This window comes from Anolis sagrei, chromosome 12, assembly GCF_037176765.1.
Source record: "Anolis sagrei isolate rAnoSag1 chromosome 12, rAnoSag1.mat, whole genome shotgun sequence".
NCBI classification, from domain to species: Eukaryota; Metazoa; Chordata; class Lepidosauria; order Squamata; family Dactyloidae; genus Anolis; species Anolis sagrei.
In genome coordinates this window covers 21,092,243-21,107,568 of record NC_090032.1, presented here as the reverse complement: position 1 = coordinate 21,107,568, position 15,326 = coordinate 21,092,243, and the positions used below count along the sequence as shown (strand labels likewise).

At 43.2% G+C, this 15,326-nt stretch overlaps 1 protein-coding gene across 2 annotated transcripts in view; it reads left to right on the top strand.

Moving 5' to 3' along the window:
- The window catches only part of AHNAK (AHNAK nucleoprotein), a 71,175-nt gene that overhangs the window by 37,350 nt on the left and 18,499 nt on the right, over window positions 1–15,326 (top strand). The window contains exons 2-4 of one of the 2 annotated variants that reach the window (XM_067472560.1): window positions 9,649–9,746; window positions 11,513–11,669; window positions 14,032–14,219. In XM_067472560.1, the coding sequence (XP_067328661.1) occupies window positions 11,513–11,669; window positions 14,032–14,219 (345 nt within the window). In that variant the 5' untranslated portion in view covers window positions 9,649–9,746. Of the gene's footprint in view, window positions 1–9,648; window positions 9,747–10,347; window positions 10,451–11,512; window positions 11,670–14,031; window positions 14,220–15,326 lie in introns of those variants that run through there. The other variant, XM_067472561.1, reaches the window with a different exon arrangement.

Genomic DNA, 15,326 nt, shown 5'->3' with positions numbered 1-15,326 from the left:
ATTCTGATATCCAAAATCTATGTCTATCCAAATGTCAAAATATCCGGATGCCGAAATCCAAGGTTTCCAAATCCCAGAAAAACCCAAATCTTTGGATGCCCAAATATCTGGATATCTGAATATCCAAATGACCGAATATTCAGATATCCAAATTTTTTGATATCCAAAATCTATGTCTATCCAAATGTCCAAATATCTGGATGCCCAAATCCCAGGATACCCAAATCTTTGGATGCCCAAATATCTGGATACACGCACCCCCAAATCCGAAATGTCCAAATATCTGGATGCCCAAATCCCAGGATACCCAAATCTTTGGGTGCCCAAATATCCGACTACACGCATCCCCAAATCCGCAGATTGCTGTGCCGTGGTGCCCAATGTTTTGAAATGGCGAAACCGAGCTTCTTCCTGATGTTATCACCGGCATGTCGGCTGGGCGTTCGTCTCCCGAGTCGCCAGATAGACATCAGGAGACGGCTCCTGCGCATTTATTTCACGGCGTCGTCGGCGTCGATAATGAATCAGGGAAGCCTCCCGTTTTGCAAGGATTCCAAGAGACGTCCCTTTGCCAATCCTTGCAGGGCGGAGGAGCCTTGTTCGCAGTTTTATTGGCAACCAAGATATTTTATTTACGATTGCCGTTTTATGACCGCCATGCAAAAGTTGGGCGACTTGAGAAACCGGTGCGAGAGAGAATTGGCCGTCTGTGGGAAGAAGGCTTCTCTCGTGCCCCTGCGTAGGAAGCTGGAGCTGACATATGGGAGCTCACCCCATCTCGCTGATTCGAACCGCCGATCTTTCTTTAGGTCAGCAGTTCAGAGTTTATATTGTGGAGAAGAAGGGAGAGGATTGGCCATCTGTGGGAGGCTTCTCTCATGCCCTTGCGTGGGAAGCTGGAGCTGACAGACGGGAGCTCACCCCATCTTGCGGATTCGAACCGCCGATCTTTCTTTAGGTCAGCAGTTCAGAGTTTATATTGTGGAGAAGAAGGGAGAGGATTGGCCGTCTGTGGGGGGCTTCTCTCATGCCCTTGCATGGGAAGCTGGAGCTGACGGATGGGAGCTCACCCCATCTCGCGGATTCGAACCGCCGATCTTTATTTAGGTCAGAAGTTCAGAGTTTATATTGTGGAGAGGAAGGGAGAGAATTGGCCGTCCGTGGGAGGCTTCTCTCATGCCCTTGCGTGGGAAGCTGGAGCTGACGGATGGGAGCTCACCCCATCTCGTGGATTCGAACCGCCGATCTTTCTTTAGGTCAGCAGTTCAGAGTTTATATTGTGGAGAAGAAGGGAGAGAATTGGCCGTCTGTGGGAAGAAGGCTTCTCTCATGCCCCTTGCGTGGGAAGCTGGAGCTGACAGACGGGAGCTCACCCCATCTTGCGGATTCGAACCGCCGATCTTTCTTTAGGCCAGCAGTTCAGAGTTTATATTGTGGAGAAGAAGGGAGAGGATTGGCCATCTGTCTGAGGCTTCTCTCATGCCCTTGCGTGGGAAGCTGGAGCTGACAGATGGGAGCTCACCCCATCTCGCGGATTCGAACCGCCGATCTTACTTTAGGTCAGCAGTTCAGAGTTTATATTGTGGAGAAGAAGGGAGAGAATCGGCCGCCTGTGGGAGGCTTCTCTCATGCCATTGCGTGGGAAGCTGGAGCTGACAGATGGGAGCTCACCCCGTCTCTCGGCTTCCTTTTCCGTCCTTTTTGGCCGTTGCTCGTAATGTCGGCGTGGACCCGACCGCAAAGTTTGCCCAGCCTCTCCCTGTTTGTGCCTTGGGTGAGTCACTTCTCCTCCTCCGCTTCTTTGTTTTGGGCTCCCGTCCAAAGCAAGGCGTTGGCCTTGTTGTCTCTGCTTTTTTCCCAGGAGTGAGTTCGGAAACGGCGTTGGGCGTTGGGTCGGGACCCCCAAAAATCTAGGAAACTCAATGATGCGTATTGGGGGGGATCGCAAGTCCCAGAATCCACACCCACCAGTGTCAACGTTTGCAAACTTTGCCTTGGCAAACAAGAACTGGTTCTGGCAATTTGCAGCAGGTTACAACTATGTTGAGGAATGGGAAGCATGCTCGGTTGTAAACTGTGTATATATATGTGTGTATGTGTGTATTACATAATAGTAGTAGTAGTAATCTATATATAATAATAATAATAATAATATAATAAAACTTTATTTATTTTTATTTACTTATATATTTGTGTATTTATTTATTTATGTATTATATATCAATGAGGTTATTTATATATTTATTTATATAAATGTTATTTATTTATTTATTTAAATATTTATAATATTTATTAATATAGTATTTATTTTTATTTATTTATTATATATAAATACATTTATATATTTATTTATATAAATGGTTTTTATTTATTTATTTAAATATTTGTAATATTTATTAATATAGTATTTATTTTTTATTTATATTTATATTTATTTAAATATTTATAATATTTATTAATATAGTATTTATTTATTTTTATATGTTTGTTTTTATTTAAGTATTTATAATATTTATATATAATTTATTTATTCGTTTTTATTTATTTATTTATATAAATATTTTATTTATTTATTTAAATATTTATAGTATTTATTTGTATATATTTTATACTCACACACACACACGTATATATATATATGCAGAAACACACACAAATATACATATATACACACACATATATACACATGCACACATACATGTATACATTCACACATTCATACACACATGAATATATATGCACAAGCACACACAAATATACATACACACACATATATATACACATGCACACATACATACATGTATACATTCACACATACATACATGTATACATTCACACATTCATACACACATGAATATATATGCACAAGCACACACAAATATACATATATACACACACACACATATATATACACACATGCACACATATATACATGTATACATACACACATGCACACATACATACATGTATACATTCACACATACATACACACATGCACACATACATACATGTATACGTTCATACACACATGAATATATATGCACAAGCACACACAAATATACATATATACACACACACACATATATATATATATATACACATGCACAGATATATACATACACACATGCACACATACATACATGTATACATTCACAGATTCATACACACACGTATATATATATATACACAAGCACACACAAATATACATATATACACACACACATATATATATGCACAAGCACACACAAATATACATATCTACACACATTTATATACACGTGTACACATACATGCACACATACATACACATATACATACACAATATATATAATACAGGGCGCTGCCCACCACCCAAGTGAAGGCTTTCATTCGGGGACCATTCCATCCTAGATTGTATGTATTTCCTCCACCACAGACACCCCACTGTTTCTGACTCATGGTGTGGAATTTGCATGACCCTGCCCACTGCCTCTCCCTTCACCCTTTCCTAGTCTTTTCTATGACAATTCCATCCTAGATTGTATGTATTTCCTCCACCACAGACACCCCAGTGTTTCTAACTCTATTCTTTTCTATGGCAATATATATAATACAGGATGCTGCCCACCACCCAAGGGAAGGCTTTCATTCGGGGACAATTCCATCCTAGATTGTATGTGTTTCCTCCACCACAGACATCCCAGTGTTTCTAACTCATGGTGTGGAATTTGCATGACCCCGCCCACTCTCGTCTCCCTTCACCCTTTCCTAGTCTTTTCTATGACAATTCCATCCTAGATTATATGTATTTCCTCCACCACAGACACCCCAGTGCTTCTAACTCTATTCTTTTCTATGGCACTATATATAATACAGGGCGCTGCCCACCACCCAAGGGAAGGCTTTCATTCGGGGACAATTCCATCCTAGATTATATGTATTTCCTCCACCACAGACACCCCAGTGCTTCTAACTCTATTCTTTTCTATGGCACTATATATAATACAGGGCGCTGCCCACCACCCAAGGGAAGGCTTTCATTAGGGGACAATTCCATCCTAGATTATATGTATTTCCTCCACCACAGACATCCCAGTGCTTCTAACTCTATTCTGCAAAAAAAAAAAAAAAACACTCAAAGTAATAGTATTTTTTTGCAGGGAAACTGCGTCTCTCGTTTCCCGCTAAGGGTTAAAGTACAGCCTTGCCCTCCCATCTGGGGAGCAGATGCATACAATAAAATGCGATTGAAATGAGTCAATACGCGGGACGTTCCATTGTGTCAAGGCTTAGCCGCGAACATCTGCCGCCTTCGGAAACTTTGACAAGAGTTTTCGAGGCGGAAAAAAAAAGAGAATAACGTCGCTCTGTTGCATTAGGAAACAGTAGTATTTTTCTCCCCGCTCCCCTAATTTTTGTTCTGGTTGCTTGAGAGTTCCAGTTAACTGGAACTTAAAGCACGAGTGTGGCACGATTGGCATGGCAAACTCTCCCATTGATTGATAATACACCACCCAAGTGAAGGCTTCCATTTGGGGACCATTCCATCCTAGATTTTATGTGTTTCCTCCACCACAGACATCCCAGTGTAAACATGTCCAAGAGCCCTGCCACTGTACCCCACCAACACCACACTGCCCGTCACCCAAGGGAAGGCTTTCATTCTGGGACGATTCCATCCTAGATTATATGTGTTTCCTCCACCACAGACATCCCAGTCTAAACATGTCCAAGAGCCCTGCCAATGTCCTCCACCAACACCACACTGCCCACCACCCAAGGGAAGGCTTTCATTCTGGGACTATTCCATCCTAGATTATATGTGTTTCCTCCACCACAGACATCCCAGTGTTCCTGCATGACCCCGCCCAGTGCCTCTCCCTTCACCCTTTCCTATTCTTTACTATGGCAATATTTATAATACAGGGCGCTGCCCACCACTCAAGTCCATCCTAGATTTTATGTGTTTCCTCCACCACAGATGCCCCAGTGTTTCTAACTCTCTCCATTAGTATGGAATTTGCATGATCCCGCCCACTGCCTCTCCATTTACCCTTTCCTTTTCTTTTCTATGGCAATATATATAATACAGGTGCTGGCTTCCATTCGGGGATGATTCCATCCTAGGTTGTATGTGTTACCTCCACCACAGACATCCCAGTGTAAACATGTCCAAGAGCCCTGCCACGGTACCCCACCAACACCACACTGCCCACCATCCAAGGGAAGGCTTTCATTCTGGGACTATTCCATCCTAGATTGTATGTGTTACCTCCACCACAGACATCCCAGTGTAAACATGTCCAAGAGCCCTGCCAATGTCCTCCACCAACACCAGACTGTCCACCACCCAAGGGAAGGTTTCCATTCGTGGACCATTCCATTCTAGATTGGATGTGTTACCTCCACCTCAGACATCCCAGTGTTAACATGTCCCAAGAGCCCTGCCAATGTACCCCACAAACACCACACTGCCCACCACCCAAGGGAAGGCTTCCATTCGTGGACCATTCCATTCTAGATTGGATGTGTTTCCTCCACCACAGACATCCCAGTGTTTCTGACTCATGCTGTCCACTGCCTCTCCCTTCACCCTTTCCTATACTTTTCTATGGCAATATATATATATAATACAAGGCGCAGCCACCACCCAAGTGAAGGCTTCCATTCGGGGACGATTCCATCCTAGATTGTATGTGTTGCCTCAACCACAGACACCCCAGTGATTGATAGTGTTGATTTTCTTGGGCTGCTATTGACTTTTGTCATTTATTTGCAAGCAATCGACTTGGGCAAACAGTGGCGTTTGTTGTTATCTGCGCTCTTTGGCACGTCAAGCAAAGATCTGTCGGAATCGGCCGTAATCTCGCGCGTATTTACATACGGGACTTCGCCCCCCGTTGCCATCGATAGGACGCTTCCGCACTGCAGAATTAATCCAGTTTGACGACTCGATGCAGCGTGCTTTCCCAAGTTCGGCGTGCTACAATTCCCGGGATTGCCATTGCATCGAGCCCGAGTTTCAGGCCTGATCGGGTTGCATGCCTGCTTGGAAATGGAAAACTTTTCTTGGCACCGTTCACCAGGGCGTGCGAGTGGCGTGCAAGGAAGCCTCGCACTGCCCCCTGGCTGCACACTTTCCCACCCACAATTACACAACGCCTCCCTTCTCCTTTTCAGCTTCCAAACCACACTCCAAGTAGCATCTACACTGACGATTTAACCCACTTTGGTCCCACTTTTTAACCCTTATGGCACCCTGGGAGTTGTAGTTTGCACTCTTTGGTGGAGGAGGCTCAGTACAACTAAATACGACTTTTAGGATCCAGGAACTACTACTTTCAGGAACTACTACCACTAGTTGTTGTTGTTGTTGTTGTTGTTGTTATTATTATTATTATTATTATTATTATTATATTATATTACTAGCTGTACCCGCCACACATTGCTGTGGCCAACCTTCCCTCCCTCTTTCTCTCCTTCTTTCCCTTCTTCCTTCACTCCCTCTTTCCTTCCTTCCCTTTTTTCTTTCCTTCTCTCCTTCCTTCCTTCTCTACCTCTTTCCTTCCTTCTTTTCTTTCTTCCTTCAATTCTTTCTTCCTTCTCTGCCTCTTTCCTTCCTTTGCTTTTTGCTTCCATCTTTCCTTCTCTCTTTCCTTCTTTCCTCCCTTCCCTCTTTCTCTCCTTTCCCTCCTTCCTTTCCTTTTTTCTTTCCCTCTGTCCTTCCTTCCTTCTCTCTTTCCTTCCTTCCCCCTTTTTCTTTTCCTTCTACTTTCTCTTCCTTCTTTACCTCTTTCCTTCCTTCCTTCTCTCTTTCCTTTCCTCCCTCTTTCCCTCCTTCCTTCCTTCTCTACCTCTTTCCTTCTTCCTTCCTTCCTTCCCTTTTTGCTTCCATCCATCCTTCTCTTTCCTTCTTTCCTTCCCTCCCTCTTCCTCTCCTTCTTTCCCTCCTTCCTTCACCCCCTCTTTCCTTCCTTCCCTTTTTTCTTTCCTTCTCTCCTTCCTTCCTTCTCTACCTCTTTCCTTCCTTCTCTCTTTTCTTTTCTTTCTTCCTTCTATCCTTTCTTCCTTCTCTGCCTCTTTCCTTCCTTCCCCCCTTTTTCTTTTCCTTCTACTTTCTCTCTCCTCTTTCTCTACCTCGTTCCTTCCTTCCTTCTCTCTTTTCTTTTCTTTCTTCCTTCTATCCTTTCTTCCTTCTCTGCCTCTTTCCTTCCTTCCCCCCTTTTTCTTTTCCTTCTACTTTCTCTCTCCTCTTTCTCTACCTCGTTCCTTCCTTCCTTCTCTCTTTCCTTCCCTCCCTCTTTCTCTCCTTCCTTCCCCCCCCTTTCCTTTTCCTTCCCCTTTCTCTCATTTCTTCCTTCCTTCACTCTTTGCTTCCATGCTTCCTTCTTTCTTACCCTCCCTCTTTCTTTTCTTAATTTCTCCCATTCCTTCCTTCCTTCCCTCCCTCTTCCTTCCCTTTTTTCTGTATTGTCATTAGCTTTTCATCATTTAGCTTTGGGGGGGGGGGGTTAAGTCTTTTCTGCAGTTTTTTGGGGGGATTTATGAGTGATGGTCACTCATTGGGCTGTTAGGGGTATAGTGTCCAAATTTGGTGTCAATTCATCCAGTGGGGTGTGTGTGTGTGTGTGTGTGTGTGTATACACACATACATACGTACACACACACACATATATGTATATATGTGTGTGTGTGTATATATATATACACACACACATATATGCATACACACACACATATATATATATGAGAGATCTATATGCTGGATTTCGTATTGCAGGTGCCAGATGGTAGTTTTGTCAGTGCTGATTGTTTTTAAGTGCAGGCCAAGGCACTTAAGGCGCTGCACCCAGTGTGCCGATCACCACTGGGACCACCTTGACTGGCTTGTACCAGAGTCTTTGCAGTTCGATATTTAAAGATATAGTATTGTTGTTGTTGTTTGTAACACAACAAGATTAGTACACAGCAAACAAGATTACTATGCTGGCCTTGGTATTGGGTCGCACACCGGTCGCTTCCCAAGTGTCTAGGACCGTATCGGCAAATAATGTGTGTGGATTCGACTAGGGTGGCCTTTTGCAACTGCCACCGCCAATTGTTTTTAAGTGCAGGCCAAGGTCTTGAGGTGCTGCACCCGATGTGCCGATCACCACAGGGACCCCCTTGACTGGCTTGTGCCCGAGTCTTTGCAGTTGGATCTTTAAACCCTCGTATCGTGTCTGCTTTTCCATTTGTTTTTAAGTGCAGGCCAAGGTCTTGAGGCGCTGCACCCAGTGTGCCGATCACCACTGGGACCACATTGACTGGCTTGTGCCCGAGTCTTTGCAGTTGGATCGTTAAACCCTTGTATCGTGTCAGCGTTTCCAATTGTTTATAAGTGCAGGCCAAGGTCTTGAGGCGCTGCACCCGGTGTGCTGATCACCACTGGGACCACATTGACTGGCGCTGCACCCAGTGTGCTGATCACCACTGGGACCCCCTTGACTGGCTTGTGCCTGAGTCTTTGCGGTTCGATCTTTAAACCCTTGTATCGTGTCAGCTTCTCCAATTGTTTTTAAGTGCAGGCCAAGGTCTTGAGGCACTGCACCAAGTGTGCCGATCACCACTGGGACCCCCTTGACTGGCTTGTGCCAGAGTCTTTGCAGTTCAATATTTAAACCCTTGTATCGTGTCTGCTTTTCCAATTGTTTTTAAGTGCAGGCCAAGGTCTTGAGGCGCTGCACCCAGTGTGCCGTTCACCACTGGGACCCCCTTGACTGACTTGTGCCAGAGTATTTGCAGTTCGATCTTTAAACCCTTGTATCATGTCAGCGTTTCCAATTGTTTTTAAGTGCAGGCCAAGGTCTTGAGGCGCTGCGCCCGGTGTGCCGATCACCACTGGGACCACATTGACTGGCTTGGGCCAGAGTCTTTACAATTCGATCTTTAAACCCTTGTATCATGTCAGCTTTTCCAATTGTTTATAAGTGCAGGCCAAGGTCTTGAGGCGCTGCGCCCGGTGTGCCGATCACCACTGGGACCCCCTTGACTGACTTGTGCCAGAGTCTTTACAGTTCGATATTTAAAGATATAGTATTGTTGTTGTTTGAAACACAACAAGATTAGTACACAGCAAACAAGATTACTATGCTGGCATCGCACATCAGTCGCTTCCCAAGTGTCTAGGACCGTATCGGCAAATAATGTGTGCGGATTCGACTAGGGTGGCCTTTTGCAACTGCCACCGCCGATTGTTTTTAAGTGCAGGCCAAGGTCTTGAGGCGCTGCACCCAGTGTGCCGATCACCATTGGGACCACATTGACTGGCTTGTGCTAGAATCGTTGCAGTTCGATCTGCAAATCCTCGTGTTGTGCAATCTTTTCCAGTTGCTTCTTGTCTGTTCTGCTGTCGCTTGGGGTTGTAACTTCCACGATCCACGCTTTGTTTTTCCCCGCGATCGTGAGGTCAGGAGGCCGTTCTGCCTGGGGATCGGGAGAACCCCGTCGGCACATTCTCTGCCTCGCATATGTACCATACTTCGCATGCTCCGAATCGAGGAGCGGCCGCCGAGCAGCAAATATGTTCCGCCCATTGACGCGGAAGGGAGAGCCGACTTTGCAGGCTTCGAAAATGATCCGCATTCGGACCGCTGACCCGTTTTCTTTCCTGTTTTCCTCTTTTTCCAGGTTGGAAAGTTGGAAGGGACGTTAAGCGGAAAAGGATTGGCAAGTGACAAGAAGGGAATTCCTGGGGCGGCTCCTGCCTGGACTTAAGGCCCAAAAAGGTGAGGAATCGAAGGCTTTCGTGGCCTGGGTTGTTGTGAGTTTTTCAAGTTGTATGACTGTGTTCCAGCAGCATTCCCTCCTGATGTTTTGCCTGCATCTATGGCAGGCATCCTCAGAGGTGGTGAGAAAGGAAGAAACCATGAAAATGAACAAAATCTGGCTACCACTATTTATTTTTTTAAAAAACCCTCTGAAATCATAACAGTAAATAATTAAAAAGCAGAAAGGTAAAAAAGCACTTTAAAGGAATAGGTAAATCCAATTAGGTAGGAAGACAAGCCGGAACAAAGTAGTAAGTAAGATAAGTCGGAACAAAGTAGTCCACAGTAATAGTCCATCAAAGTCCATGAAAAACAAAGGCAAATTTCTCCCGATAAAATCCAGGGAATGCTGTTCCAGCAGCATTCTCTCCTGACATTTCGCCTGCATCTATGGCAGGAATCCTCAGAGGTTGTGAGAAAGGTAGAAACCATGAAAATGAACAAAAATTGGCTACCACTATTTTTTTAAAAAAAGACTGAAATCATAACAGTAAATAATTAAAAAGCAGAAAGGTAAAAAAGCACTTTAAAGGAATAGGTAAATCCAATTAGGTAGGAAGATAAGCCAGAACGTTGGAAGGGACGTTAAGCAAAAAAGGATAAGCAAGTGACAAGAAGGGAATTCCTGGGGCGGCCCCTGCCTGGACTTAAGTCCGAAAAAGGTGAGGAATCAAAGGCTTTCATGGCTGGAATCACTGGGTTGTATGTTTTTCAGGCTGTATGACCGTGTTCCAGCAGCATTATCTCCTGACGTTTTGCCTGCATCTATGGCAGGCATCCTCAGAGGTGGTCAGAAAGGAAGAAACCATGAAAATGAATAAAATCCGGCAACCACTATTTTTTTTTTAAAAAAATCTGAAATCATAACAGTAAATAATTAAAAAGCAGAAAGGTAAAAAAGTACTTTCAAGGAATAGGTATATCCAATTAGGTAGGAAGACAAGCCGGAACAAAGTAGTCCAAGGTAATAGTCCATCAAAGTCCATGGAGAACAAAGGCAAAACAAAACTCTGAAATCATAACAGTAAATAATTAAAAAGCAGAAATCTAAAAAAGCACTTTAAAGGAATAGGCAAATCCAATTAGGTAGGAAGATAAACCCATGGACAACAAAGGCAAAACATCGGAATCACTGGGTTGGTGTACATTTTTCAGGCTGTATGACCGTGTTCCAGCAGCATTCCCTCCTGACATTTTCCCTGCATCTATTGCAGGCATCCACACTTTTTCAATGAGCGGGTGGAGTTGTTGTCTCAGCTCAGGTCCTTTCTCTTTAAAGATTTCAGCAGGGATCCCGTCAGGTCCGCTGGCTTTGTTATTCTTTTGTTGGCTGATGGCATTGCTGACTTCTTCCAAACTAGCTCATCCTTGTTTTGTTGTTGCGGGATTTGTGAGAGAACCTCTTCAGCCACATTTGTTAGGGATTCCTCATCTTCGGAAGAGGAAGGGGAGCAGGGAAGTGCTCAGGAATCAAGAAGAATCAAGATGATGAGGTTGTGCAAGTGCCCACATTTCTAGAGACACGAGAAGAGACAGAGCACAGATGGCGTTCAGCTAGAATAGCTGCTAAAAACGTTGAGCTAATTGGAAGATGCCGTAGCACCTCCTGTGCGGGGGATTCATGGCTATAAATCAGAAGCAAGAGCAGTAGGCTTTCGCTGGTAACAAGGACTCTGATGCTGATGTTTTCACTCCAATTGAAGCGCAATATTCTTCTTCTTCAGATGGAGAAGGACGAGGAAGGGCCTCGGGAGATCCTGCTCCCGGACTGGCAAGGCAGCGGCTCCCACGGCATCACCCTCGACCAGACCGAGGAAGGCGTCTTCGTCAAGCAGCTCCACGAAGATTCGCCCATCGCCAAGACCGGCGTCGTCAAGGAAGGTAGGCGCGTTACACATCCCGAAAGGCACTCCACAGCTCCTATATGTGCCAGAGAGAGACCTTCCTGGGCCTTGAAGGGATCTGCAAAACCACCAATCAGAGCATAACCTTCTTCCTTCCTTCCTCCCTTCCCTTCTTTCCCTGCTCCCTTTCTTCTTTCCTTCCCTCCCTCCTTCCTTCCTTCTTGTGTTTCCATTCTTCTTTCTATTCTTCCTTCCTATCCCTCCTTCATTTCCTACCCACTTTCTTCCTTTTCTCCTTCCATCTTTCTTTCCTTCCTTCCTTCCTTTCTTCCGTCCGTCCTGTCTTGTGTTTCCATTCTTCTTTCTATTCTTCCTTCCGCTATCCCTCCTTCCTTTATTTCCTACCCGCTTTCTTCCTTCTCTCCTTCCATCTTTCTTTCCTTCCTTCCTTCTTTCCTTCCTTCCATCCGTCCTGTCTTGTGTTTCAATTCTTCTTTCTATTCTTCCTTCCTATCCCTCCTTCATTTCCTACCCACTTTCTTCCTTTTCTCCTTCCATCTTTCTTTCCTTCCTTCCTTCCTTCTTTCTTTCCTTCCTTCCTTCCTTCCTTCCGTCCTGTCTTGTGTTTCCATTCTTCTTTCTATTCTTCCTTCCTCTATCCCTCCTTCCTTTATTTCCTACCCGCTTTCTTCCTTCTCTCCTTCCATCTTTCTTTCCTTCTTCCTTTCCTTTCCTTTCCTTATCTTTCTTTCTTTCCTCCTTCTTTTTCCCTTTTCTCCGCCATCCCTTTTACCTTCCATCCATCCACCCATTCCTTTTTCTCTTGTTCTCTCTTCTCTTTCTTCCCTTCTTTATTTCCTTTCACCTTCCTTCCTCTCTCCTCCCCTTCCTTCCTTTCTTCTTTAATTTCTGCCTTCTTTCTTCCTGCACTCCTTCCTTCTTTCCTTCTTCCTTTCTTTCCTCCCCTTTCTCTTCCTGTTTTATTTCCTACCTTTTTTCATCTCTTCTTCCATCTTTCTTTCTTTCCTTTCTTCTCTCCCTCTCTTCTGACCTTCTATCCATACATCCTTTTTTCTTTCCATCTTTCCATCTTTTTTCCATCTTTCCATCTTCCTTCCCTTCCTTCCTTTCTTCCTCCCTTCTTTCCTTTCCTCTGTCCCTCCCTCCCTCTTCTCCTTCCCTTTTCATCTTTCTTTCTTTCTTTCTATCTGTCTTTCTTTCTTTCTTTCTTTCTTTCTTTCTTTCCTCCCTCCCTTCTTTCCTTTCCTCTGTCCCTCCCTCCCTTCTCATCTTTCTCTCTTTCTTCCCTCCCTCCCTTACCTCACTTCCATCCATCTTTCTTTCTTTCTCTCTTTCTTTCCTTCCTTCCTTCTTTCCTTTTCTTTCTCCCTCCACCCCTCTTCTCTCTCTCACTCCCTTCTCATCTTTCTTTCTTTCTATCTTTCCATCTTTTTCTATCTTTCTTTCCTCTTTCCTTCCTTTCCTCTATCCCTCTTTCTTCTCTTCCTCCCTCCCTTCTCATTTTTCTTTCTTTCTTTCCTCTTTCCTTCCTTCTTCCTTTCCTTTCCTCTGTCCCTCCCTCTTCTCTTCCTCCCTCCCTTCTCATCTTTCCATCTTTCTTTCTTTCTTTCTTTCTTTCTTTCTTTCTTTCTTTCTTTCTATCTTTTTATCTTTCTTTCCATCTCTTTCTTTCTTTCTTTCTTCTTTCCTTCCTTCTTTCTTTCCTTTCCTCTGTCCCTCCCTCTCTTCTCTTCCTCCCTTCTCATCTTTCTTACTTTCTATCTTTCTTTCTTTCCTTCCTCTTTCCTTTCTTCCTTCTTTCCTTTCCTCTGTCCCTCCCTCTCTCTTCTCTTCCTCCCTCCCTTCTCATCTTTCTTTCTTTCTTTCTTTCTTTCTTTCTTTCTTCTTTCCTTCCTTCTTTCTTTCCTTTCCTCTGTCCCTCCCTCTCTCTTCTCTTCCTCCCTCCCTTCTCATCTTTCTTTCTTTCTTTCTTTCTTCTTTCCTTCCTTCTTTCTTTCCTTTCCTCTGCCCCTCCCTCTCTCTTCTCTTCCTCCCTCCCTTCTCATCTTTCTTTCTTTCTTTCTTTCTTTCTTCTTTCCTTCCTTCTTTCTTTCCTTTCCTCTGCCCCTCCCTCTCTCTTCTCTTCCTCCCTCCCTTCTCATCTTTCTTTCTTTCTTTCTTTCTTCTTTCCTTCCTTCTTTCTTTCCTTTCCTCTGCCCCTCCCTCTCTCTTCTCTTCCTCCCTCCCTTCTCATCTTTCTTTCTTTCTTCTCTTTCTTTCCTCTTTCCTTCCTTCTTTCTTTCCTTTCCTCTGTCCCTCCCTCTCTCTTTTCTTCCTCCCTCCCTTCTCATCTTTCTTTAAATCTTTCTCCTCTTTCGTCCTTTCTTCCTTCCTTGCAGGGGATCAGATTGTGAGCGCCACCATCTACTTCGACAACCTCCAGTCTGGGGAGGTGAATGAGCTCCTGCGCAACGTGGGCCACCACACGGTCGGCCTCCGGGTCCAGAGGAAGGGGGACCGCTCCCCGCTGCCGGGACAGACTTGGTCCCACGACGTCTTTGTCCCCCAGACGCCCGAAGTGGTTCTGGTGAGTCCGATCGCAAGGGCGCAGGGGGAAGTCGAGGATTTCCCTCTGGGAAATTTCGAATTTGGGGAATGGGGTGAGCTCTCGCTGTTAGCCCCAGCTTCTGCCAACCTAGCAGTTATCTATTATTTACTGTATTCTTAATAATAATAATAATAATAATAATATGATTGAGAGCCCATGTGGCTAATTGTAATATTTAATTCCATTTTGATATCTATTATTTACTATTAATAATAATATAATAATATTTTAAAAATTGGCCATTATTATTATTATTATTATTATTATTATTATTAAGGAGCCTTCCTGCTGGAGCGGTACCTTTTGTGAGTAGATCAATAGGTACTGCTCCAGTGGGAAGGTAACAGCACTCCATGCAGTCATGCCAGTGGCCACATGTTTATGTTTATAATATTTTCACAAACCCCGATGACATCCAGACATATTATTATTATTATGTTTATAATATTTTTACAAATCCCGATGACATCCAGACTTTTTATTATTATTATTATTATTATTATTATGTTTATAATATTTTCACAAACCCCGATGACATCCAGACTTTTTATTATTATTATTATTATTATTATTGTTGTTGTTTATAATATTTTCACAAACCCCGATGACATCCAGACGTATTATTATTATTATTATTATTATGTTTATAATATTTTCACAAACCCGATGACATCCAGACATATTATTATTATTATTATTATTATTATGTTTATAATATTTTCACAAACCCCGATGACATCCAGACTTTTCATTATTATTATTATTATTATTATTATTATTGTTATGTTTAAAATATTTTCACAAACCCCGATGACATCCAGACTTTTTATTATTATTATTATTATTAATAATAATAATAATAATTATTATTATTATTATTATGTTTATAATGTATTCACAAACCCCGATGACATCCAGACATTTTTTTATTATTATTATTATTATTATGTTTATATTTTCACAAACCCCGATGACATCCAGACTATTATTATTATTATTATTATTATTATGTTTATAATATTTTCACAAACCCCAATGACATCAAGACTTTTTATTATTATTATTATTATTATTATTATTATGTTT